The sequence below is a fragment of the Palaemon carinicauda genome, chromosome 17 (assembly GCF_036898095.1).
Source record: "Palaemon carinicauda isolate YSFRI2023 chromosome 17, ASM3689809v2, whole genome shotgun sequence".
Lineage (NCBI taxonomy): Eukaryota > Metazoa > Arthropoda > Malacostraca > Decapoda > Palaemonidae > Palaemon > Palaemon carinicauda.
The window spans coordinates 105,288,724-105,313,723 of record NC_090741.1 but is presented as its reverse complement, the minus strand read 5'-3'; the positions used below and the strand labels follow the sequence as shown (position 1 = coordinate 105,313,723).

Genomic DNA, 25,000 nt, shown 5'->3' with positions numbered 1-25,000 from the left:
GTCCATCGTTTTAGACAGCTGCGTACAAAGGTAGTGGGAAGCGTACGTACGCAGAAAGGGCAAGGGAACTTGGCCTGGAACCAGCTGCCTTGGAAGTCTTGAGGGGGACCCAGAATAAATATGTGAGTCGCCTATTTTAATATTTATTTTCTGTATTTAGCCATTTTTTGCATGAAAAAATTTGCCATCTCATGTTGTTTAATCACTTATGTTAGAGCTCTAGAAAGGATTATTGATGGCAGTGAGCTTTACTGCACATTATGAGCTGTAGGCAGATGAAAAAAGTTTTTTGCAACAACCTCCATTATTTCTTCCTATATAGCCGTTAAACTTGCTTTGACTTTCATTATTTTTACTAATTATTTAAGGAAATAGCTTTGATTGTTGTCAGCTTCATTACAGGAAAATCTGTCTTGAATTATTTTCACTATTTATGATAGGAAGTATCTTTGTTTATAATTATTTTCACTACCCCTGTAAGGAAGAATCTTTAGCTGTAATTATTTTCACCTCTCTTTTAAGGAATATCCTTTAGGTTTGATGATTTTGACCTTTTTTTCAGTTTTCAAGTAGGAAAATGTTAAAATTTTGCTGATAAAGTACTTGATAAACTAGAAATACAGAAATGAGGTTTGTTATGTCCAGAAACTTGAAGAACTTTTTTTAATGCAACCTCCTGGATAGAAAGTGGTTCTTTTTATAGATTTCTCTAAATATTGAAAATTGAGAGACAGAGGACTACAGAGATTCATTGTGATAAAAGATACAGTTTTTTTCCATAAAATCATTTGAAAAGTAGTATACATTGGTTGCAAAATATCTTTGTTGGTAACTTCAGATACTTTTGGGGTTAGGGAAAGTGTAGTCCCAAGGTCGAGTGTATTAACTTGCAAGGAACTGTCTTGGTGTGTGTGTAAGGGAGACCCATGGGTTCAGGCTCTATTAAGCCTATCATAGCAGCACCTCCAATGCTGAATTAGTCTGCTAACTGAGAATTATTGCTAATGCTGAAGGCAATGTTTACCATACCGTTTGTTTTTGCTCAGCCCCCATCTTTGAATTTAATTATGTATGCATGTATACAGTACATTTATACATATATTTGCGTTTATAATTTCTTCATAGTACACAACAATTTTTATGAAAAATTTTTTATGTCCAATCTGTAGTGGCTGATGGGTTCATTAGAAAAGTGAATATCCTATATTTATTCATAGCACTGGGAAATTGATATATATATATATATATATATATATATATATATATATATTATGTATATATATATGCTGTATATATATATGTATATATATATTGTATGTAATGTATATATATATATATATATATATATATATATATATATATATATATATATATGTATATATATATATACATATATATATGTATATATATATATATATATATATATATATATATATGTATATATATATATATATATGTATATATGTATATATATATATATATATATATATATATATATCAGTATATATATATATATATATATATATATATATATATATATATATATGTCTTACTTATAACTGTAATCGAACAGTTTAACATGTTTTTTCAAAAAGGCCCATAAAAGAAACACAGGAAATATGAATAAATCACACTATATTTCGGTCAATAAACATTGACCCTCTTCAGGATGTAAAGTAAAAATGAGGAATACAGTGGAGAGTGACGGTTTATATACGAAAGCAAAAGGGTGTGTTCAATTGTTCTATAGTTGTTATAATTGCTGGAAGGATTAGCCAAATTTAATTACGTCCAGGTGCGTCTTCTTATTGTTGAGCCTCTCGGAGGAAGTCTTGACCTCTGATGCATGTCTGGTGGTCGGTCTCCGTGGATTATCTTCTTAATGATAGGGTTGAGAAGAGTATTGTCCACTGTGTCAGCTTTCCATTGGCCCCTAGATAGGTTCATTGTGTTTGATTGATTTATGATGGCTGATTCCAGGATTTTCCTTCTGTACGGACAGGTACTCTTAAAAAGCAAAGACGACTCACTCCAGTTAATCTGGTGCCCTAAATCCCTAAGGTGAACGAAAATCCCCGAGTTTTCATAGCCATGAGATATGGCTATGAAAACTCGGGGATTTTCGTTCACCTTAGGGATTTAGGGCACCAGATTAACTGGAGTGAGTCGTCTTTGCTTTTTAAGAGTACCTGTCCGTACAGAAGGAAAAACCTGGAATCAGCCATCATAAATCAATCAAACACAATGAACCTATCTGGGGGCCAATGGAAAGCTGACACAGTGGACAATACTCTTCTCAACCCTATCATTAGGAAGATAATCCACGGAGACCGATCACCAGACATGCATCAGAGGTCAAGACTTCCTCTGAGAGGCTCAACAATAAGAAGACGCACCTGGATGTAATTAAATTTGGCTAATTCTTCCAGCAATTATAACAACTATAGAACAATTGAACACACCCTTTTGCTTTCGTATAGAAACCGTCACTCTCCACTGTAGTCCTCATTTTTACTTTACATCCTGAAGAGGGTCGATGTTTATTGACCGAAATATAGTGTGATTTATTCATATTTCCTGTGTTTCTTTTATGGGCCTTTTTGAAAAAACATATATATATATATATATATATATATATATATATATATATATATATATATATATCAGCCATTACTAGTCCACTGCAGAACAAAGGCATATCCACATACATCTGTTTATGGTCTTTCTATGTCAGTATATACCCACAGATTTTCTTATCTCATCAATCCATCGCCTTCTCTTCCTACCCCTGCTTCCTTTTAGCAATCTCTAGGAACCCATTCTATTATTCTCATTGAACATTCATTATCTGTCATTCTCATTATATGTTCTGCCCATGTCCATTTCTTTTTCTTACAAAATGTTACAATATCCTCTACTTTAGTTTGCTCTCGTATCTATGTTGCTCTTTTTCTGTCTCTTAGTGTTATTCCCATCATTATTCTTTCCATTGGTCTTTGAGTTGTAACTAACTTATGTTGTCAGACTTTAGTAAGACTCCAAGTTTCTGATGCATAAGTTTATACTGGTTGGACCATCTGATTAATTTTTTTTCTTGAAGAAAGTGGCGTTTTAATTTTCATCAAATTTTATTTACCGAAACCTCTCCATCCCATGCTTATCCTTCTTTTAAATTTGGGTTCATGTCCTGGGGGAAACGAAAACTCTCTGTCCTAAGTATATATATTCATTAACAATCTCCTGAGGTTTGTTTATAACATTTATTTTCTCTGCATTTTCATTGAACATTATCTTAGTTATTCATTTTCAGTCCAACAATTCTGCTTTCTCTGTTGAAATCTTTTATTATCTTTTCCAATTCATCCCATGTTTCACTAAATAGAACTATGTCATATGCAAATCTTAAGTTGTTTAATGTATTTCCCATTCTTACTTTTTTCCACTGTAAATCCTTAAAAACTAGACGTGCTGTGAATAATTTAGTTGAGATGGGGTCTCCCTGTCTAACTCCTTTCTCAATTGGAATTTTCTCAGTATCTTTATGTAGTTTTAGGATTGGTGTGCTTCCTGTATGAATATCTTTAAGAGTACTAATGTAATATTCATCTGTCTTTGAAGGGCTTTCATTACTGCTGAAATTTTGACTGAAACAAAAGCTTTCTCATTGTCTATAAGTGGCATACATTGTAGTTTGTCGTACAGTGTTGAATTTTTCTTAAGCTGGTTAATTATATGGATGTGGTCAATTGTTAAATACCCACCTCTAAAGCCTGCCTGCTTTCTTGGTTTAGTAAAGTCTAGCTGTCTTTCTATTCGGCCTAATATGATTTTGTAAGTATTTTATATACAGTATTATTGAGAGTAAACTTACGGGGCGGTAATTTTTCTGGTCTTTCGGGCCTCACTTTTTTGAATTAGTATAATGACAAAGTTTTTTCAAGATGTAGGAGTAGAGCATTCTTGTAGATATTTTATGTAAAGTTCATTGAGTTTATTTACTATGAAATCTCCTCCATCAATTATTAAATCAATTGTTAAGCCATCTTCTGCTGCTTTGCCTCTTTTCATGCCTTTTAATACTTTCTTTACTTCTACAGATATGTTTGGTACGGGCTCAGATGTTTCATTATTTCTATTGGCAAAGATATTTCTTATTGTATAGCATTATATAAAAATCCTCTGCAATTTTTATCACTCCATCTTTTTTTTTTTATATTTCCGATTTTATCTTTTAAAGTAAATATTTCTTGGGACCCTGTTCCAAGTCTTCAGACTAAAGTGTAGCTTCCTTGCAAGAACATTCGAATCCTCTTAAGACAGTATTGCCAATTATTTGGTTCTCACAAATTAGCATTGGTGTCAATCATTGAATTGTAGAGAGACCTCCTTCATCATCAGATCAGCTCAATATTCTCAGTGAATAGCTTTATAGAAATATTCTTTTGAGATATGTCTTGTCAGTTTAGGCTGTTATAAAGCCTGGAAAATTTTTCCAAATCTGTCAGTTGATACATCCAGAAAATGCTGCTAACTCAGGATATTTAGCTGAACTTCAGGAACTTATGAATTGTATTTGACGATGACTGCGACTGTGTATACATCTAGTTGTATACCCACAATCATAGTGTTTTGGAGTGAGTGTTAAGGAACCTGAAACCTTGAAAAGAAGACAGGATTGTGGAAACAAGCAAATCTGAGGCAAAAAAAAAAGATTAAAATGAAAAATTACATCACATTATCTAACCTTCCCAAAAAAGTGGTTTTGATGAAGGAGAAACCCTGCCTCCCTAGACTCGTGAAGAGAAATGGGACATAACTGAGACACCCCTGTGTTGAAAAGATGGTTGCTGAATGAGAACAAATGGTAGGGTAAGCATTGTCTTCAGCATTAGTAATGGTTGTCTGTGGGTAATGTGTCATAATTTAGCAGACAAAATTAGGATTGGAGGTGCTGTGACTTGTTCAATAGAGCCTGAACCCCTTGGTCTCCCTTATACTGACTGGCCCTAGGGCAAGGAAGACAATGATTATTTGTTGTATTATATATTTGCTTCCCATATGTAGCCTTTAAAGGAGTGTCCTTGAGGATCACTTGGTGATCACACAGCATCTCCCAAAAGTTTTTTTCCTTCGTCAAAGACCCCTTTTTATATTGCAAAGCAACAAAGGAGTATTTTTGCACTGCTCTTTAGTTTTTATTGGTTTAAATCAAAATATTAGTGTCAATTTTGCCATGTATAGCTGTTTTAATGATTTTCCCTGCGTATAAATGCTTTTATGCTTCTCTGTTTGTTACATCACAGTTCAGTGAAATATGAAAAATAATATAATGAAAAGTAAGGTTAATGGAATACCTGCAAAAACAGTGTTGAAATACTGGTTAGTGTTAAAGTATTTTCAGGAGTGCACGTTTTACTCCCCATGAGCTCAAAGATAAAAGCAATTTTGATATTTAAGAAAATCAATTTGATTACACATGAAGACTTTAATCGACTTGATCATTAAATCACTAACAAAATAAATACTGTATACAGTAAGTCCCTTTTATTTATTAATCTAACATTTTTTATAAAAGTTATTTGGTTTATTAGGCATGAAGGCTGTTAGAGTTGGCAGCATCACAGGCAAAATAGAAATCCTTTGTATGAAATAGATTTCACTAATCACTATTGAAGACTGTTTCAGATTTATCAAGATCATTGGGAAGAGAAATATATACTGTACTGTTTTAATAATCGACCTACATTTTTTCTTTAAGTGCTTTTCAATGAACAATTTATTAAAACTTAAAACTACTGTTCATTATTATGCAGTAAGTTGGCTGTATTAATTCAGTCATATATCAAGGCTCTCATATACTGTATAGTGTATATCATTGGCAAATTGCATACTTGATTTTATTTAATTGTTTAAACGGCCTTTTTTATTTGTCTTATTTTTTATATATAGAAAGTTTTGTATACACTTTAGATTAATTTGTTTAAAGTCTGGTCTCAGTTTGTGAAGGTGTCTAGTGAGGAAAGTATAAAACAGAATCTGTTTCCTTTATTACAGGTCACTCGTCAGGAATTGTATTCACTCGTTCAGTGTAACAATGAAGGACTGAGGACTATTGAGGAAGTAGAACAAGGCCTCCAGCATATTATTGCTGATGTTATTAGCAAAGACCCTCAGGTTTTAGATTGTGTAAAACATTTGTAAGTAGGAACTTACTCCTCTCATTTATGTATTTTCAGACTTATGTTTTTCATTATGTATTCCTAATGTTATTGACTGATTAGAATAGCTTACATTTATCCATTTTCTATTGATAGTTCTCTTTAAGGGGTTAGGTCAGAAGCTTGTAGTAAGAGCCTATTACAGGGAGTTATGTACAGTGCAGTTTGGAAGTACTGCATGTTTTCTGGAGCATTGTTTCAGACTCTACCTGCATTGCATTCTGTGTTATACTTCCTATTCATTACCTTTAGCATTCTCTCACCTCATCTTGTAAAAGTTTTCACGTCTGCTCTTTCCATTTCGTGGTTAAATATGAAAGAAGTTTCCTTTACTAAACTCCTGTCATGTCTAGGTCTTCATCTATCCCTCATTTTATTATTTTCTTGAACTTCTTATTGGTCTTAATTCTCCCATTTCCATATCTACTACTTTTCTTGCCAACTCTTTGTCATCCTTTCTTTTCACATGTTCAAACCATCTCATTTTTTAGTTTTCAAGTTTTTACAGCAATCAATTTTAATACTCTTATGTCACATCCTATCAAAATTTCTTTCATTTTTTTGTCAATGCTCTTGTTTTTTTCTGCTTAGAGTATCACTGTGCAATACATTGTCCTTCCACCTAACTGAAATTTCTTGAAAAATTTTATATTCCAACTTTCACCTCTGAAAAATAAATCCTTCAGAATGTAGTTTCAATTAAAAATTTATTTTTTTCCCATTCTAACCTCTTATTTAAAAACAAATCCTTCAGGTTATAGCTTTTATTTTACATTGCACACACAACTTTTTCAATTTCACATGTCCTCATTGTTATTAAATTTCAGGATGAGAGTGTGCAAACCACTTTTAGAATGTAATAAAGCCAGAAAACAACAGAAGAAGGACCAAGGCAAGATGGTGAACCGAGGGTCCGGACCGAGTAATGATTTATGCTCGAAATACGAACTCTACTTCAACTTCAAAAATTTAGCATGGCACACTAAGCCGCACGCTGTAAGCAGCAGTTAAACTTTAGTTGTATTGCTATGAAAAGCAATGTGTTTTAGTCTATAAATATCAATGTTTTAAATTCTATATTAATGTTGGAGTGGAGTTTATTTAGTCTTTATTTAAATTAAAAAATATCAGCTGTGCATTCTGTCTAGATGGCACAATAATGCTCAGGGTGTAAACTGGAAAAATTTCATTGCAATCTTGCATTTAATTAATTTTGTGTTGAGTCATTATAATTGATAAGGTACTGTAAGCAAGTAGTGTATGGAATTGTGTGTTGCTTTGAAGGCATGAACTATTGTTCTGTGATTCTTATTCCTGGGACATTTACAGTAAAGTCAGTCTGGATGAACTTCAGAAGTAACCAATGTATTGAATATTCTTTCATGTATAGTTATAGCATTTGTTATTACTTTTTATTGTTGCAGATGTTAGCCATGAATAGAGGTGATCATCAAGGAGTTTTATCGGTCAAGATACTAATCCCAGATGAAGCATATGTCCATTTCTTTAATTTTTGCCAGCAGAAGTGGTTTGGCCACACACCTGCACATTTTTACAGAACACAGCTTGTCATGATGAGTGTTGAGGATAGTTGGGAGAGGCTGGGTAAGTTCAGCAAGAATTATATATCTTTTTAACTCTTATTGTATCACTTAATTTTAAATATAAAACTTACCCGCTGGTTATATAAGAATGGCTAAAGTCTCTTGACGCCCGGCAGAAAATTCAAAATCTCGCGGCTATCGCAGATAGGCCAGGTGTACACTAGCGCCTTCGCGGTACTACAGGTAGAACTATACCAAACCCTTCAGATCTTCTCCTGCCGCCATTGCTGGCTGTACTATTGGAAATTCTCGTTTTCTTACTCTGTTTGGACGTTATTTGGTGATGTACTAAGTTTTTTGAGTTTGGGCTTTCGCTTATTTGTTTTATTTGTTTTATAACCTAAAAGGTAGGATTAGAAGGTTTTTCAACCTATTTTAAACCTCACAAAAGCATAAGGGTGGGATGTAAACATCTCGTCCATTGATGACGTCACAGCCTTATGACGTAGGCTAAGAGTCTGACTTGCTTTTTTACAAAGAATGATAAGTGAATACTTTCTTTTGAAATATTAGGTTATAAGTTAAATTAAAGGATTGTTATTTTAAGAAAATTTTATCCTTTTAATAGGTTTTCTTTAGATAATCTTCGATCTGTTTTCGAAGATTAACTAATGTTCAGTTTATTTTTGTTACGCCGTTGTCAGTATCGTTACGATATTACAATATCTCTTTGTAGCGATTTTTATGAGTAGTACATTCTTCTTATAACTCAAGTTTTTAAGTTGTACTATATAAAAGGAACATTTTATTTTCCCATTAATTGGTCCTTTCAGTATTTTTCTTTAGTCAGAGATTAAAGGAAGTTACAGTTCAGTTAATGTTTATACGACGCAGTATTCTTTACAATCGATGTAGCGCACGATTCTGTGTATCGTTGTTTACTTGGTGGTTTTTGGAATACAGTACTAAAATTGTTCGTATATTAATTGTAGATGTTCCAATGGGTACGGGTGATACTTCGCCTTTTATTAGAACTCCTTAATTTAAGGGTTTATTTTAATCTATAAATATTATATCTATTAAGGTGATATTTAATATTTTGTTGCATTTATATGGGATTCAGTGACTTTTGCATTCCCATTCAAACCATTGACAGATTTGTAAGTCTCTCTCTACGGAGTTCATTTCGTTTGAGAGAGCGTATACTTTGGTTTTCAAATAATTGTGAAAATATCTTTGTTCCAACACGAAACTTACCTCGAATTACTTTCTTTAGGAGACACTTGGTGCTCTCTTTCTCGACCAAGGTTTTTGGCGCAGTTATCCTCCACTCTGTTCTCCCTATAGGCCTACCCCCGCCGCCAACGAATGCGCCCCGAGGGCAGGATTAGGGCAGGTCACTGCTTCTCTGGGCCATTCTCCTCATTAAGTCCTTGGTCGTGAGGTGTTCAACACCTCACTCTCAGTCTCTCTCGATCCTTTGTGCGCATTTAGTGTCCACGTGTTCCCAACGTGGGGACTTGTGTTTTTTCGCAGTGTGCTTCCCAAGTGTTCCTGTGCGTTCACTTTTCAACCGTGTCCTTACCCGGTGTTTGATTCATTTCCTTAGTGCTTGTGTCGTGCGTTGTGTGCGTTATGGAACAGTATTCCTTGATTTTCTTCAAGGAATTAATAGCTGAAAGGACCAATTTTTACATAAATCATTCTTCCTCCCCTTATCCTCGGTGTTAGCCGTGTAGGGGCAGCTTATGTTCCCCTTCAACCACGTCTCAGGACTTCTGGTCCTGGAACGTAGTGCAGTGAGTGCACTTCGGCACCAAAAGGAAGAATACATCCAAGAGGCTCATAGGAAGACGAGCCTCTCCTCGCCAACTTAATTCCCGATGCCTCGTCGAATAGAGATTCTTATACAGCCATCTTCCCCTACCCAGAGTAGGGGACGAGGTAAGTCAGTTGCGGGGAAGTGCCCATTGCTCTTCCCCAAGAGTTTGAGTGGGTGCGGTATAGCACCAAGAAGAGGTAGGCGACGAAGGGTTCGCCTAAGAAGACTAGCGCCGGGCGTCCCGCCTGACAGAGCTTCCCTACCACCCTCTCCTACCCAGAGTAGGAGACGGGGTTGGTTTATTGTGAAGAAGATAACTCTTAAGAAGTAGTTCGAGGTAAGTACTACTTTCGAGAGTGTGTGGGGAGACGGAATCCTGGTGCAAGCAGGCCACGTCTCCTCTGATGACCCCATGTGGGGGAAAAATGTCCCTAATTCTTCTCCAGTCTCTTAGCGTATTTTTCAGTCTCTTCTGCAGCCGAGGGCCTCGCCGAGAAGGAGCCTCCCAGGTCTGTATTGCAGCGTTCCCCGGACCGACAACCCAGGGTTTTTTCTCACCACGAAGGCCATCCTCCAGACGTAGATATAACCCTCGCAGGGAGAAATGCGAGAAGGCCTCTTCAGGCAGGCGTAAGACCGCGAAGCTTCCGGTTCACCCCGCCAACGGGTGTAACCGAGCTTCTTTACGGGCAGCCTGGCCGAATCAGCACAGCTGGTTCGGCCCTCGGACTTAAAAGGAACGGTTCCCTCCGTCGGGTCAGCCCACGGGGATCCGCGTCCGCCAGCCCGCCCGCAGGCGTAACCGGGCTTCTTTACGGGCAGCCTGGCCGAATCAGCACAGCTGGTTCGGCCCTCAGACTTAAAAGGAACGGTTCCCTCCGTTGGGTCAGCCCACGGGGATCCGCGTCCGCGTCCCCCAGCCCGCCCGCAGGTGTAACCGGGCTTCTTTACGGGCAGCCTGGCCGAATCAGCACAGCTGGTTCGGCCCTCGGACTTAAAAGGAACGGTTCCCTCCGTCGGGTCAGCCCACGAGGATCCGCGTCCGCGTCCCCCGGAGAGAATACACGAACAGTAGTCCTCGACGGTACGGCGTTGCCGGTTTTGACCCCGAACCTGGTGCGGAACTCCCCGCCGGGGAAAACCGGTACCACCGCAAGGGAGTGCCTGGTATTCCAGAACCGAAGCGCCCGGGGAGTGCCCGGTGACCCGGCGCCTCGAGATTAAGCAGTAGGAAGGACTCTACAGGTAAGCGTAAGTCCCCGAAGCCTCCGGTTAACCCCGCCCAGCGGGGGAAACGCGCTTCTGGTCGGGCGGCCTGACCGAACCAGCCCGGCTGGTGCGGCCTTCGGGTCAGAAGGAACGGTTCCCGCTGTCGGGTCAGCCCACGGGAACCGCATCCTCGGCACCCAGAGCCTTGGGCCGACGAGAGTCCCCGCTGAACCAGCGTTGCTTGCGCTAACCCAGGCCCCTGGTGCGGACGTCCCCGCAGATGAAATCCAGTACCTCGGCAGGACGGCTCCCCTGACTCCAAAGAGCTAGACGTCCAGTCGGCGTGCCCGGTAACCCAGCTCCCCGGCCCCAAACCGGGTCCTCGGCTGACGGAGAGGAGCGCTCCCTGACGGAGGACTCCGTCTATAGGAGAGCGGTTAGCCTTTGCAGAAGACACCGCAAGTACCGGAACCTGCAACAACGGATGTAGTTTCCTGGAAGTCAAGCCTTTTTGAGGATCATGCAGACTCCTTACAACCTAAGACGTCCCTAGCACTTCCTCTACCCGAGGTCTAGTCCTAGAGCAGGATTATGTCGGCAAGGTAGTGGCCAGCACTGCCGGGGTCCCCCAACCTTTAAGGGGGGGGTCAGCAGGACATCCTTAGTCAAGGCGTTTCAGACAGTAGAGCCTCTTCAGCCCCAGTCTGGTTCTCGCCAGCAGGAGCCTCCATGATGGAGAAAATGTCGAGGGACTTAGTAAACGTCCCCTCTAGGCTGGACTGGTGGGCTTACTCTTTGGGAGGTGTACAAGCCTCCTTTGACCCCGAGGACCCTGTCCAGCAAGGCCTTCAACCCTTAGGTTATTGACATATCAGTCTCTCACACTAACAGCTAACTGGGTGTTCTGGAAGCGAGACACTGTTCTGGCGAAGGTGTCTTGGAAGGCACCAGACAGGGAGACGCGAGCCATTCGCAGCTTTCCCTTGTGGGGAGAGTCTCCGTTTCCTTGGAAGAAACTAGAAACCATAATGGAGAAGGTCTTGAAATAGAAGGAGACTAACGTCCCCAGACCTACGACTCCTAGGAGACCGCCCTATAAGAGGTCTGTCTCGGATAGTGCCTCGACACCCCAAACATCTACCAGCACTACGAGGAGAGAAGCCCCTCTCTTCCTCCTGGTCCGCAACGCCTCAGCCCCTCCGCAGGGGAGCTCCAGCACCCTCTAGCTCCTTCAGGTCGGGTTACCCCGCCTCTAGGGGAGACAGATCAGGCCGCCCCTCTAGAAGAAGATAAGAGTGGGAGGCCCCCTATCCCCACCCAACCCTCGGGTTGGAGGATGACTCAGACGTCATTGGCAAGCTTAGCGGGCTCAAGGAGCGGAACCTTGGACAGTGGCCTTACTAAAGAAGGGCTACGGACTTCCATTCCTAACGGAACCACCCACGCTTTTTCCGGCCAACCGGATAGAATGGCTAGATCCCAAAGACCTGTTAAAGAGGACCGCCCTTCAAGAGGAGGTGTCGTCCATGCTAGAGAAGGGTACCATGGAAGAAGTTTTTCTCCCAGGGCCAGGTGTCTACAGTCGCCTATTCCTGGTGGAAAAAGCGACCGGGCGGTGGAAACCGGTTATAGATCTGTCAGCTCTCAACAGGTTCGTCAAGAAGACGGACTTCAAAATGAACACGCAGAATTCAGTCCTGCTGTCCTTGAGGGAGAAAGATTGTAGGATGACCATCGACCCCAAGGACGCATACTTCCAGATTCCGGTCCACACCTCGGGTCGGAAGTTCCTCCGGGTAAAATAGGGTTTCCGGATCCTGCAATTCAGGACCCCTTTTTCCTTGGTCTGTCAACAGCGCCCCAAGTGTTCACGAGAGTCCCCACGGCTGTCGCAGTGGGGGCGCACGAACGAGGCATACACCTTATCAGATACCTGGACGCCTGGTGGCTTCTTCCCGCCTCAAGGGTCCTCTTGGAGGGACAAGGGAGAAGTCTCCTCCAGTTTTGCAAAGATCTGGGGAACTGAATCAACCCGAAGTAGTCAAATCTATCCCCTTCCACCGGAATGAACCTCAGGCTCATTAGTCAGCCGTTCCTGTCAGAACACCCCAGGAGGGCGGAAGACGGGCAGAGGCTGATAGGTCACCTGGTCTCACTGGAGAACCTAGTTCCCCAAGGGAGGGTAAGGCTCAGATCCGTCCAATGGAATCTCAGGAACCTCGGGTGACAGACGGATTCACAGCAGGTGCTAATCCCAGTCATTCCAGACACGAGACCCTCCCTAGAATGGTGGCATTGCCAGTCGAACTCACTCAAGAGGACGTCCTTCGGGACCGGCCCTCCCGAGTTACTACTGTTCACAGACGCCTCCAATCAGAGATGGGGAGCCCTTCCCCTCGACGAAACGGCACAAGAGACCTGGTTGGAAGGGGAGAGGCAACTCCACACAATGTCCTGGAGTTGGAAGCAGTCCAGAAGGCGTGCCTACACTTCGCAAGTCTGCTAAAGGGGAACACCGTGGTGTGGATGAGCGACAACGCCACGGTAGTGGCATACATAAAGAAGCGGGGTACTTGTAATCGAAGGAGTTGTGCGATCTCACCATAGAGAATCTAGATTGAGTGGAAGAAAATCAAGGGGTGATGTTAGCAAGGTTCATTCCCGGGAAGTAGAACGTTCTGGCCGACGGCCTCGGCAGAATGGGCCACATAGTAGGGACAGAATGGTCCCTTCTCCCAGGAATAGCCAAGCTCATCATTCAACGCTGGGGTTCCCCGGTGGTTGACCGCTTTGCAACAACCTCAACGCCCAACTCCCAGTCTATTGCTCCCCTGTACCAGACCTGAAAGCTTCCTTAGAAGACTTTTCAGCACAAGTGGGACAATCTGGATGTGTACGCCTTTCCCCCTTTTCACGCTGATAAGACAAGTGCTCAGCAGAGTAAAGACGGCTCGAAACCTACAGATGACTTTGGTAGCGCCCTGGTGGCTGGAGAGAGAGAGTGGTTTGCGGATCTAAAAGACCCATCGAGTCAACCGCCGTGGCCTCTGTCCGTCAGGTCAGAACTTCTGCACCAGCCTCACTTTCTCAAGCTCCACGACAGGCCTCTCTCCCTACGTCTTCACGACTGAAGACTAAGAGCGGCTCCTGAAGAAAGAAGGATATTCTTTCTCCACGGCTAAGAGAATGTCTCTATTCCTAAGAAGTCGCCAACCGCGGTCTTCCAGACAAAATGGACCTCCGTCGCGAAGTGGTGCGCTGAGAGGCACATTAGACCTCTTAAGGCCTCTGTCCCAGACATGGCAGATTTTCTGGTGTTTCTCAAGGACAAAGCGGAGATGTCAATCCCAGCCATAAAACGGGGTTCGGGCTGCCTTAGGCCAAGTCTTCCTCCTGAAGGGCATCGTCCTGGGGGTCTCGAGACACATAGCGATGCTTGTCAAAAGCTTCGAGCAGTCTTACCCCCCTCAGGCGGGAAAGGTGCCCCAGTGGGACTTAGGCAAGGTCCGGAAGATGCTGTGTCGCTCCCACTTTGAACACTTGAAAGATATCGTGAACAAAGATCTCACCCTCAAGGCCGTCTTCTTGCTGGCCTTGGCGTCCGATAAGAGAGTGGGAGAGATACATGGTTTGTCATCCGACTTCTCTCACTCCGACCAGGTATCAGGAACCTCTTCGTTTCCACAGGTGTTAATAGGAAGAAAGTTTCCGAGAACTCCATTTCCTGCTGGCTGAGACAAGTCATCGCGAGAACCTACGAAGAGGATAAAATGGCAGTGCCAGGCACTCCCCGGACCCATGACATCAGGGGTCTGAGCACCCCCTTGCCCTTTGAGAGAAACATGGCGGTGAGGCAGATCCTACAGACAGGCACTTGGTCGCACCAGTCAACCTTTACTGCCCACTACCTCAAGGGTTATTCAAGAAAATCCTTGGACGGGTTCTCCATTGGGACAGTCATGGCCGCCCTCCGGGCTGTGTAGCGGTAAGGCCAGAGGCTGTACCCAACGATGAACACATTCTTCGCGACTACATCCGGAGGAAATCGTCAGAAGAATTTTTTAAGAGGTAAAATCTTAGGTAATAGCGTAAGGTTGCGCAGTTACCCTCACTCCCGTACTCTGATAGGCCCCCGCATTCCATAGCCCTCTAGGCCCTACGTACCGAGTCAAGTGTCAGAATAGCACTCCCGCCTCCTAAAGTATAAGTCTCCTAAAGAAAGTAATTCGAGGTAAGTTTCGTGTTGGAACAAATCAAAAATTTTAAGTAATTTTTATTTTTCCTAACATACTTACCGAGAATTACTTTCGGGTAATGGCCCTCCCTTCCGTCCCCGAGTGCCATCCTTCCATTGCCAAGTTGGGCTATACGACGAACTTAATGAGGAGAATGGCCCAGAGAAGCAGTGACCTGCCCTAATCCTGCCCTCGGGGCGCATTCGTTGGCGGCGGGGGTAGGCCTATAGGGAGAACAGAGTGGGGGATAACTGCGCCAAAAACCTTGGTCGAGAAAGAGAGCACCAAGTGTCTCCTAAAGAAAGTAATTCTCGGTAAGTATGTTAAGAAAAATAAAAATTACTTAAAATTTTTGATTTTTACCAAAGAGTAAAATGCAAATTTTTTACTGCTAAATTTGGCAGTGAATTTTATTCAGTGGAGAGTGCTTCTATTCGGACCTGTCCTTATCCTAGCCTTAGACCTCTGTCAAGCTCCCGGACCCAGGGGAGAAGTTAAGTCGAACGGCGAAAGGAATCGAGAGGGTAGCCAGGCGTTACAGCCTTTTAAGACCCGAACAGAAGTCCTCTTTAGCGTTTTCTGTCGATCCCCAGAATGCTCACCCTTGCTATAGATAAGACGAGGTATTAGTGTTTTCTAACATTAAACGCGTGCTTCAGGTGCTAAGCTGAAAACAAAATTAGATTCATTCTGCGTGTGTTACGTTTCATGCAGCGCGGACGTAGTGCCGCCGCGTCCACCAGATGGGTGTCGTCTCCCGACAGTGGGAAGCGCTATGGGATCGACGAAGATAATGCTGCATACGTTTCGCCTAAGGTTGATCCTTGATCTTTGCTGTTAGACATGAAACAGCAACTATCTTCGTTTATGCAGTCTTATCAGCCTGCCGTTGGCAGTGCGGTTGGGTATCACGATTCCGGTTTTGACGCGGTCGCACAGGCTACGTGTCTTTTCTGGTGATGACTCGTTGGAGCACAGGCGGCCTACCAGCCGCAATGTTCAACAGTGGGAGAAGGTGGATGCATCACTTCGATTACCTGCTCAACGCCAACTGACCGCTCATAGCGCCTAGTATCAGTCTATTCAGGCGCGCCGACGTTTGCCAGGCAGCAGAGCATGCTACCAAGCGACATGACAGACAGCAGAGCCGGTGAAGCATCAGCGGAACGGTGCGTCAACGGAGCGGAGCGTCAGCGTCAGTGTGGATGCTTCAGCGTCAGTGTGGACGCTTCAGCGTCAGTGTGGACGCATCAGCGTCAGTGTGGACACTTCAGTGTCAGTGTGGACGCTTCACTACCTGTGACAATAGACTTTGATGTCTACCTGACCATGACCGTCTAGCGTTGAGTCATTGTTGCTCCAGGCGCTATATTAAGAAATAAATCTTAACTAGAAAGATATTATATTCTCGGACCAAGGCCTGCTGGGCTAATTCTTTGTTGGGAGAACTAGAATTAAAACCTTTAAGCATTGAGGTCTGAATTCAGATTCCTAAGGAGTGGATTCCTAGGAATCAAGACTTCTCTTCATAGGATAGAGTATTATAGGAGGAAGGGAGTAACTTTCAGAAACTCATGAGAGTTTTTCTGAAGAGTTTCCCTTTTGTTTTATACCTGCTGCTCCTCTTTCCGACTTCAGAGTTTTCGCTAGTTGTGTTGATGGTGTCTCTATTTATTTTATTTTTATTACTAGCCAGGCTACAACCCTAGTTGAGAAAGCAAGATGCTTTAACCCAAAGGGCTCCTATTGGGAAAGATGGCTCAGTAAGGAAATGAGAAAATAAATAAATAGATTAACATTAAATCATTCTCAGAAAAGTAATGAACCTTACTGTAGAGGTTGATGCAGCGCCTGCAGCTGCAACAGCAGGAAGTGCATTGAGGCCTTTATGAGAATAGAGCGTAAGAGTATATCTCCCACCATGGGCAGGTCTTTTATGATTTAATGTATTATGGTTTAAAACGCTCTTGTTTAGTGACTCGTAAACATAGCACAGTGCACTGGAAGAGGTGTTTGTTCGTGTTCATCTTACTCCTAGCCCTACACCTCTTCCTTACTTTCCAACCCCTGGGAGAAGGAAGGTCGGTAGGCTGAGGTACATCGCGGACCATGTGCGTTAAACGTATGTTCCGCCGAGCGATCCTGTTGATGCAGTCCAAGACATTCCCTCTCTGCTTTGGAATGATGAAGTAAAGCTCTTTTCTTCGCCTACGATTGTCAAACTATGACGTCACAACCATGTGACATAGTCTCTTGAGAAGAGCGAAGTTTGAATGTCTTGAAGCGATCAGTTCATCATCGCTATGGTATCACGGATCTTGTAACTTTTTTCTGAGTAATAGGACGCAGTTCTCTGACGAGGATGACGTTCTACGTTTTCCCTGTCTACTAGGAAGTTACTCGTCATGTACGCACTCGAACAGAACTTACCCTCGCAGCAGGTGTGTCGTGATGCTTAAACGAGAAGCAATCGAGCGTGTTTTTCTTCAACGAGAGAAGTGGAAGTCAGACAAGTCGCATTCAATCCTAGCTCTTCCTCTGGAATCTTACGCACTTTCAGGGAAGAAAGAGTTTGTCCTCGTCGAAGGACGCAAAACCTAGACTTGGTAGTCACCAACCAATACATCCAAGACCTTTCAGAAGTCGTATGTTTTCTAATAACTTATCCTGCAGTAACTGATGTTCGCCGGAGGTTTTCTTTTCGAAAGAAGGCGACGTGTCAGCATCAAAATCGTGTAAGACACAGTTCTTCGAGGGAAAAGGTGCTCAGTTTGCTTCTGTTCACGCTTCTTCTCCTCCCCCAGTTTGGGGGAATGTCTAGCACTTTCCTCGGGTCTAGCGACTACTGTTGACGGTATCTCGCAGCATTGGATACGTTCAGGTCGCGCACAAGGCTCTGGAAATGTCATAAGGACTTTCCCAGGTCGCTCATGAGACTACGGTTGATGATCTCTCACAGCCATCGCTCACGCTTGAGTTGGCGCACATGCTGCCCCGCGAGTGTAGGTTTGGTCTGAGCTAAAGAGGTCAATTTCATCTCTTTTTAGTGTTTATGATTCTCGGGGGGAAAAAATTTCTCCTAAAAGAGTCTAAGGACTACCATAGACCAAAGAAACGGTTTTCCATTAGTATCAGACAGCGTAGTTCTCCGATGCTCAACAACGTTTCTTCGCAGAGATATGCTTGTGTTACGGGAAGTGTTAAAGTGGACGCTTGTAGCAGTCTGGTCTCTCTCTGACGGCAGATGTCACGCAGACGCCAGTTCTGGTCTCTCCCTCACACAGTCATAGACGCAGACACCAGTCTGGTCGTATGCTGGACGCTGACAATCAAAGTTGATCCTTTCAACAAGTTGTCTCATCTTCGCGGTCTGCGGGACACGCGACTACCACTCATGCGGACGCATGCTACACACGGACAGCTCTCGGCAAACTGGTCAATCTGAAATCCTAAGCAACCTAGACACATGTCTCAGCCTGGGCATATGCTGGATAAGGTCAGTCAGGTTTTTTTCCTGCATCATGATAGACTAACAGTTGCTTCTTTGCTCCACTGACTGTACGCGATGCTGTCGCCTCCTCGTGGCACGTTGTAGATTGGCAGCAGGCGGGACGCACACAGAGCGCTGTGTCCACACTGCAAGGTGAACGCATACAGCACGCTGACACCTTACGGCAATGCAAGCACATGCGGCATTATGGTCGCATGCTAGACGCATACAGTCAAGTCTTTTTCTCACAGCATTATGGACAGACTGTTGTCTCTCCTTCGCGTCTCTCTGGCCACGCAGCTAACGCTCCCTCGCGTCAAGTTTTTGGCTTTAAGTATGTTGAACTCTCGCTGGTTACACACGATCAGGTCTTAACCTCACAGCATGAGGTTCACGTTGTTGATGCTTCTTTTCAACAAGCCTAGCTTCATATCGGTTTCTTGCGACCGAACTGGACGCGTTTCGGGAGGCGGTCTAGATCTTGACTCTCTCTCACGACATGTTGAGCTTATGCAGCGTGCTGGAACCATATTGGACTCATGCTGGGATCATGCTGGGTGCATGCTGGAAGCATGTCATCAGTCCGTTTCCCCGTGTCAGGATCACGAACGCTTTATTTCAAACCATCAAGCTTTGGGTCTAGCTGTCTCCATTATTTCGTAAAACCCCTAAGATCTAGAGGGTTGTTCGAAGGAGACAGCTGAGGCTATCGCGTGTACAAAGGACCTTTGCCTCAAGGTTTTGCAGCCCAAATAGAAGGTTTTATGGAGTGGTGTAGAGCTAAAGCAGTCTCTTCATTTAGTAACTCTAGAACACAAGTGGCCTATTTCTTCTTAGACCTTAGAAGAAAACACATTTTTTCCTCCTCGACCATCAAGGGGTACAGGAGCATGCGGGCAGCTGTCTTCAGACGCAGAAGATTGGATCTATCAAATAAAGACCTTATAGATCTTCTCAGATCATTTGAGATGACTTAGAAGCGTCAGCAAGATTCGCCAGCCTGGAATTTAGAGGTTGTTTCTGGAATTTCACGGTAGTGACAGATTTGAGCCTTTACACTTGGTTTCTTTTTTAAGGTCTAACTTTGGAGACTTTTCTGAGTAAGTCTGGCAATAGTTGAGAGTCAGTGAAGTTCACTCTTTTAGCAAGAACATGGACTTCAGAATGGATAAGCCATAGGCGCCTTGCAACCTGGATTCTTGGTCATTAACAAACGTCCTTCTCATCCATGGCCTAAATCTTTCGAGATCACTATCCTCTCGAATATGGTTTGTGAAGGGCTGAGGAGAGTTTTTTCCCGGTTAAAATGATGAAGTCTTACCAGGACAGGACCAAAGGAGTTAAGAGTCTATTCAAGGCTCTTTGGTGCACGGTTAAGAAGCCTGCGCTTTCTATGTCTAAAATGCTCTATCATCTCGTATAGATTTTAATTACAAAGGTTCTTTCACACTGTTGTGTGACAGATCTTAAGCTGTCGAAAAAGTAAAGACTCATGAAGTTAGAACTGTGGGAGCTTCTGTAACTTTTAAGCAAACTGTTCTCTGCAAAGCATCGTGCATACAGCCTGTTGAAGGGGTAATCCTGTATTCGCCTTGCATTACAGTACTTAAACCGTTTCCTGTCTCTTTATGAGGACGGTTACGTTTTGGGATCATTCGTAACAACGAGTGCAGTAGTAGGTGAAATATCCACCACTGTATTTCCCTAAATTCCTAGTACCCCTGTTCTTTTCTTGGAACTTTTATATATGTTTTTATGATTGTACGTGCGTGAAGATTGGTCGGCAATCTTCCTCAATCTTTGATTTAGTCAGGTGGTCATTTTGTTCCTAGAGCGCCCCCAGAACAAGGGTATTAGTTGAGGTCCTGTCTTGTTATAGGTTATTGAACCGTTTGACAGCTCCTAGAGATCGTCAGCCCCCTGAGTTGATCCCTGGTTCTCCTAAGGATAGCAGACAAAATGAGGCAGAGTATCATTGCTGTCAGCTTCCTTATCAGGTGAGAACCTCTTAAGTTGTTTATGTAACTCTTAGGTGAATTCCAATTATGTAGCTGTCTCTGACCCGCCACCAAGGTTGTCAATCAGCCATTCTTATATAACCAGCGGGTAAGTTTTATATTTAAAAATATTTTCATAATAAAATAAATTTTTGAATATACTTACCCGCTGGTTATATAAGTTAAAAACCCACCCTCTTCCCCTCTAGAGACCATGGGGCATGGAAGATCTGAAGGGTTTGGTGTAGTTCTACCTGTAGTACCGCGAGGGTGCTAGTGTACACCTGGCATATCTGCGATAGCCGCGAGATTTTGAATTTTCTGCCGGGCGTCAAGAGACTTTAGCCATTCTTATATAACCAGCGGGTAAGTATATTCAAAAATTTGTTTTATTATGAAAATATAATTTTTTTATTGTTTTAAGTAGCACAGTCATTATGGGTTAATGATTTGAAAACAATTGATAAATTAGTAAATTAAAAGAATTTTTCTCAAGTGACATCCACTCAAAAATTATTTGAGTAATGGTATAAGGTCTCATTTTAGCCATAGAATATATCTCTACCTTCGTATAACCCCTCCCCCAGCTTCTGACTATAGTATTTCCCTATTTTCGTTTTTATATTTCCAATAACCGTAATCAGTAGCCAATGCAGAAAAATAGTTACGGTGCATCTATATGATCATCTAATTTTAAACAGCATTGAATATCAAGTCTGATATAAACCTCTTGTTGTGGGGTTTGGGGTACCATGAACAAGAATTGAACAAACTTCTACTTATATTCTACTTTCTTCACTATTTACAAACATACAATTGCATACATTTTACTATAATAACCCACAGTTTTACCTTCAGTATTACATTTGACCTCAGTACTATTTTATAGATCAGCTGCTACACCCATATTTTACAGCCAAAGTCTTATAAAATATAAAAAAAAACCACTCAAATATCTACCTAATTCAATGAAGCTAATCAATGTCGCCAGTCCTCAATTCAATAAATTTAACACTAAATTTAATACTTAACAACAAACAAATCTTGACATCTTATATCTAGATATAAATGTATCATAACACCATGATACTGGTTCTTTATCCCTTTTAAAGTCTTTATTACACAGGCAAATATGGCACTCAATATAGGTAATCACTGAAAAAAGAAATTTTAATGAGGGGTTGCTCTTATATGAATACAAACCATCGTCCTTTACTGGGGAGAAAAAATAATGGCAAAGCTGGAACACAACAGTTAAAATTATAATGAGGTGTAAACAACCTGTTGAAAGCGGGGAGGCAACTCCCCCCCCCCCATCACCGGCTCACTAACCAACCACGCAGAATTTTCTAACGCATTCTTTTTATTTCCAGCGTGTTTGGTTTGAGGATGCCGCCTGTTATGCAGAAATGTCCTAGAATGTTGCTGAAGACCTGCGGCACATATATGAGTGCTCTGGAGATGGATCCTCATCAGGTGTTCCATTCATGCCAAAGGCATGGCTGTTCTTAAGTATCACGTCTTCTGAGTGTTGGGAGGAGGAGGAGGGAGCAACCTTAGAGGGATTCTTTGCCTTCTGGGTCATCCTCAAAGTCAAAAAATGCACAGGCGGCTTCTTCCATCCCACATACTCTTTCTTCTGACTCTTCTCCTTTGGCTTCCTCCGGGGGCTAGTCGAGTAAGAGTGGTGGTCCTTGAACTTTAGGGCAAGCCCAAGGGAAAGGAGGTCCTTCCATTTCCCCTAGCAAAAGGGCAGAGTTTCAGAGGAAGCCTCCATCTTTTCAGATGCATGATACTCTTAATTTGAAGTGGCCCTCCATGGGTATCCAAGGTTCCCCTTCAGAAAAGAGACAGCAGCAAGCCTGTGCTTTGAGACACCTGCCAGAGGTTGTCGCTCCTTCAGTGTCTACTCAGGAGTTCCTGGTCATCACCCTATCTCTTGCTGAGGATGAAGTGGGACCTGCTTCGCCAAAATTTCATTCTCGCCTTTCCGAGGTTCTTCAGTCTTTGTTGCCAGGGGATGACCCTCGCCCTTCAAGGATGTCCCCTCCTATCAAGCACCCTAGCTCTTTGGCCCAATCCTTCCTCTCCGAAGGATGATCGTAGTCCTGCCCTTCATAGGCAGTTCCTCTCTTCTTCAAAGGACGACTTCACCCAGACGGTCGACTTCCAGAATTGCAGTTTCTAGACTCTCGCCGTAGTGCTATTCTAGATGGTGAGCTTCTTCCACGAGTGCCTCCCCTCTATACCCTTCTCGTCGTAGACCCTTCTTGCCTCTCAGCTCCGGTTGTGCTTCTTCTAGGTGAGCTTCTGTTTTGGACTCACCTGTTGACCATACTTCATTCAAGCGCACATGCGCTCATTCCAGCGCTTCTCCTGATCCTGCTCCTTGTTTGCACAAAGCTTCTTCATTATAAGCATCATCGTCGTGCTACTCCTGTGTCCTCACCAGACCTCGGATCAGCACAACTCTTCTCGGGGAGCATTACCTTGCCATCCCTCTTCTACAAAGCAGGGCTCTTCAAGACGTTTGCCCCATTGCAAGCATTCGTCTCCCTCATGCGCAATAACAAAAGGGTCTTCGGACTATACCTCTGCAGGATGGGTAGGGTTCTCCCTAGGACCTGTTATAGCTACTCAGCAGTTGGTATAGCTGCCTCGACTCCTCTCACAAGACCAGTAACTGCGGATTGAAGGCTGAAGTTACGAGTAAGACTGAAATAAGAGTGAAAAAGGACTTGCCTTTTCTTTTCCTTTAAATCTTTCTCAATCTTCCCCTCTCTTGGGACACAGCTTCAAAAGATCTCTCAAGCTGGACTTGATCTGATATGAGTATTGCACTATAGCTAGGTAAGCCCATTCTTTGTGTAGCTATTCCGTGCTCAAGCACGGAAAAATCTTTCCCCCATGCTCCTTATAACAAGGAGTGTGATGTGGCCAGGTAAAGCCATAATATTAAAATGGCCTATCAAGTTATACATGTGTTTGATAAAACTACCACTCTCTAAGCATGGCTAGCCAGGACCGACACGCATAAAACTAAAACTTAAACTACATAAAAGCATAGTAAAAGTAAACATTAAACAGAGCCCAAGGCATCGTAATGCCTGAATAAAGCTAGCTAACGTGATACGACATAATCAACATGGCGCCCAATGGCTAGCTGGACTCGGAGCGCCCGGCTCCCACATCGCCATAAAAAGTTAATAAACCACTCCCCAAGGGGATCTAAAGCAGTTACAGCTTAATCAAACTGTAAAAGAGGAGGTTACTCAACTTTGACGACGAATGGGAAGATATCATGCGAGGAAATACTTAAAAAACAGAGAAAAGGTGCTCTTGACAAAAAACACGAATGCGCAGGTAAGCTGCGAAAATTGGAATAAGTTTATCAGAGATGAACAGTACTATGAAGGGAGAGGATATGTAACAGCTCCTCACTTATCCTCCTCCTTAGATTCCTAGACTGAGTTAAGTCTGTTTGGGGTGCAGATATCTATGGTTATCTACGGATACGTCCCTGATTATACACGATATCTTAGGATAGTCGTTCCGGGGGTTAGAACCCCATGATACCTGACGGTAATTCTTTTGTAATATCACTCACAGAAATATTATAGAGTAGGAAGCTGCCGAAAGGAACTCCCATTAGGACGACAATGCTATCTCACCCAAAGATAGATTTTTCCTATGTTAAAATCCGTTTGATATTCGAAAATTTCGTACAACGCAAAAACCCAAAATCTGACACCAAATTATGTAACCAGGAAAAATAGTCATATAAGCAATTCAAAACATGAAATTTTGTGTTGGAAATCTCCAAATACTGTGCTGTATACATGTAGTTGTCAACTTACGACGCATGCAACTTATGACTTTGACATGACATTTTTTTCAGGGTGATGATGTCACAAGTCTATCGGAAATACTATGCTAATAGGACAAATATTTCCTTGGAAATAATCTATATCCTTGTATAAAAAAAAAACTGATTTATCTTGGTAAATTTGCATTTTCTTTTATTGATAGCATACTGTATCCATTTTCAGTAAAAATTACATTAAGAAAAGTTTTGATATCTGTCGAGTTCATATCATATGTGTGGTGACGTCATATTATCAGCGGAATGCGACCGGGCAATACAGCGATTTCCTTCCAAAAGGCTAAAGATTGGTATTAGTATTCCCATTATTGAAATATCAAGTAACAATACAAAGTATTTTGGTAGTCTGTATCGGTTGTTATGGGTACTATATTGTGTAAATTTGACTCTGTGCTAGTTTTATTTAATCTGATAATAGATCAATATTTATCAAAAGAAAGTACACTAATAGGACAAATATTTTCTTAAAAGTAATATATTTCCATTTACATTATGAAAATGGAATACGCTTGCTTGGTAAGTTAGGATTTTCTATCATTTCTTGCAAGAAAAAAGAAAAGGGATTTACATATTTTGTAAGTCATTCTTTGTGGAGTTTACGT

General features: G+C 42.4%; 1 protein-coding gene across 2 annotated transcripts in view; it reads left to right on the top strand.

Moving 5' to 3' along the window:
- Positions 1–25,000, top strand: part of LOC137656888 (S1 RNA-binding domain-containing protein 1) — a 242,456-nt gene that overhangs the window by 99,027 nt on the left and 118,429 nt on the right. For both annotated transcript variants that reach the window (XM_068391267.1, XM_068391268.1), the window contains exons 6-9: positions 15–122; positions 6,055–6,197; positions 7,046–7,214; positions 7,643–7,823. In XM_068391267.1, coding sequence (XP_068247368.1) covers positions 15–122; positions 6,055–6,197; positions 7,046–7,214; positions 7,643–7,823 — 601 coding nt within the window. The remainder of the gene's footprint in view (positions 1–14; positions 123–6,054; positions 6,198–7,045; positions 7,215–7,642; positions 7,824–25,000) is intronic.